This window comes from Vanellus vanellus, assembly GCF_965231255.1.
Source record: "Vanellus vanellus genome assembly, chromosome: 1".
In the NCBI taxonomy this organism is placed as follows: domain Eukaryota; kingdom Metazoa; phylum Chordata; class Aves; order Charadriiformes; family Charadriidae; genus Vanellus; species Vanellus vanellus.
The window spans coordinates 104,505,663-104,507,856 of record NC_138905.1 but is presented as its reverse complement, the minus strand read 5'-3'; the positions used below and the strand labels follow the sequence as shown (position 1 = coordinate 104,507,856).

The 2,194-nt window shown below is 48.0% G+C and overlaps 1 protein-coding gene across 1 annotated transcript; it reads right to left on the bottom strand.

Annotated features, from left to right (window-relative positions):
- Positions 1-383: 383 nt before the first annotated feature.
- GJA8 (gap junction protein alpha 8) lies at positions 384-1,583 on the bottom strand (the record flags this gene model as incomplete). Its single annotated transcript, XM_082487476.1, has 1 exon — positions 384-1,583. The coding sequence occupies one exon, from the start codon at positions 1,581-1,583 to the stop codon at positions 384-386; it is 1,200 nt and encodes a 399-aa protein (XP_082343602.1).
- Between the last annotated feature and the right edge of the window lie 611 nt (positions 1,584-2,194).

Below are 2,194 nucleotides of genomic sequence, written 5' to 3'. Positions count from 1 at the left end.
CTCTCGCTGGCTGAAGGGAGAGATCCTCCCCACGTTACTAGAGAAATGTGGAACACAAAGCTTCCAGTAAATACGTTCACAGCGGTGACATTTGGGGTTTACTGCCACGTTAGGTTTTAAAATACATCAGTTATGTGTATAGTGTAGCTATTACTGTAGGGAGTGAACTGGCATGTGGAAACAGGGAAAATGTTCCTTTTCAAATGGACATACAGGGCAAATAAGGCACAGTTACCATGATAGTACCTTTCCAGTTGAGAATCTCAAGAGGAAATAATATTCAAATGGCCATTTTATCACTTTGCTTAAAAATATCTTTTGATTCTTTCTCCGTCTCTCCTTTTCTCTTCAGCTTTTTCATGTGCTCCCCATATCCTGCACCTTCATACAGTCAAATCGTCTGACCTGGCCCGGCTGCTGGCTTTACTTAGCCTGCTGAGGGGTCTCATATCAGCGGCGAGTTCAGCAGGTGCTGAAGGCCCTTCCACTTCATCGCTCACCACCTCCTCTGCTTTCTTCACCCCTGGCTCTTCCGGAGGTCCCGGCTGCTCCACTTCTTGTTCCTCCTCCTCCTCTGCTCTTACCTTCTCCTCTTCTGGTTCCTTTGCTTGTGCATACGATGGTAACCTCTCATCGAATGCCCTGGAGAGATCTTCCAACGGTCCCATCCCAATCTTCTCCTCAAACTCATTGAAGGCTGATGGAAGGGGACTGGGCTCCACCCCTACTTCCGTGAGAGGGAAATAGTGGGGCACCGGCTTCTCTTCTTCCAGCAGCTTGTAGCCTTTGGCCTTCGGGATGGAGGTGACTGTAATGGCATGGAGGGGCTTCTCCGGAACCTCCCCAAGCTGTTCCTCCGCTGGTCTTCTCAGAGCCTTCCGGATCCTTTTCAGGATCAAGTGACTGATCTCCACCAGGTTGAGGAAGAGGGACACGGAAGCCACCACCAGCATGAACATAATAAAGATGGTCTTCTCCGTGGGCCTGGAGACAAAACAGTCCACAAGATTGGGACAGGGCCACCGCCCACAGCGGTAAAGGGGAAGAATTCGGAAGCCGTACAGGAAATACTGACCTACTATGAATCCCACCTCAAAGAGGGTCTTGAAAATGATGTGGAAGATGTAGGTTCTCAGGAGGGTACCCTCCAGGCGAAACTTCTTGGTCCCATCAGGGTTGTTACCTTTGTTTTGATTTGGAGCCAGGGGCAGTTTCTCTTCATCCACCTCAGCTTGCTGACGCTTCTCAGCTTCCTCTCTCTCTTTCCTCTTCTCCTCCATGCGGACATGGTGCACCGCATGCCCAAAGTACATTAGCGAAGGCGTGGATACAAAAATGATCTGCAGGACCCAGAGCCGGATGTGGGAGATGGGGAAGGCCTCATCATAGCAGACATTCTCGCAACCAGGTTGCTGGGTGTTGCACACAAAGTCTGACTGTTCGTCTCCCCACACTAGCTCGGCAGCTGTTCCCAGGATCAAGATGCGGAAAATGAAGAGCACTGTGAGCCAAACTCTCCCGATGACAGTGGACTGCTCATTCACCTGCTCTAAAATGTTCCCCAAGAAACTCCAGTCACCCATTTCTTACTGTCTAAGGAAACAAAAAAGAAAGAGAATGACCACAAATTATGCTAAATTTAAAAGACTTCAGGTTTTCCCACTGATGCCTGTTGTTGCTTTCAACTAGTATTTCCATAATATGCTTTGAGAACAGAAAGAAGGTTGTGTGCTTGCTTGCTTGCTCAGTTGCCTGATCACAATGATTTATTAGCAGAAAACAGGCTGGGAAGCCAGAGCAAACTGCTTGCTAGATTCTTTCTTCCCTGGCTCTAATTGGGAATTACTTTTCAGCTGGGGAGTATATTTAACTCCTTTTCCAGGTAAGAGTCTTCTGTGGTGCCCTGTAGGCTCCGTGGCGTGAGCCTGCTTAGATTTTGTACACGTACAAAACACTCGCCAGCAGTACAGTAGAACAGATTTATCAGCATGCAGCTGCAGCGGTTAGGAAAGAGAGTGAAGGTTTCAAGCACCCAAGCTCTACTGCAGCAGAACCACACACGGCTCAAACAGATCTCGAACTGGTGCCCATCTTGCACCTACACAAACCTGAATTCTCTATAGGTTGCAAATATTAATTCTACATTAGAAATCACTCCGTTAGGTAAGAATAGCAATAACACCACCATTACTAT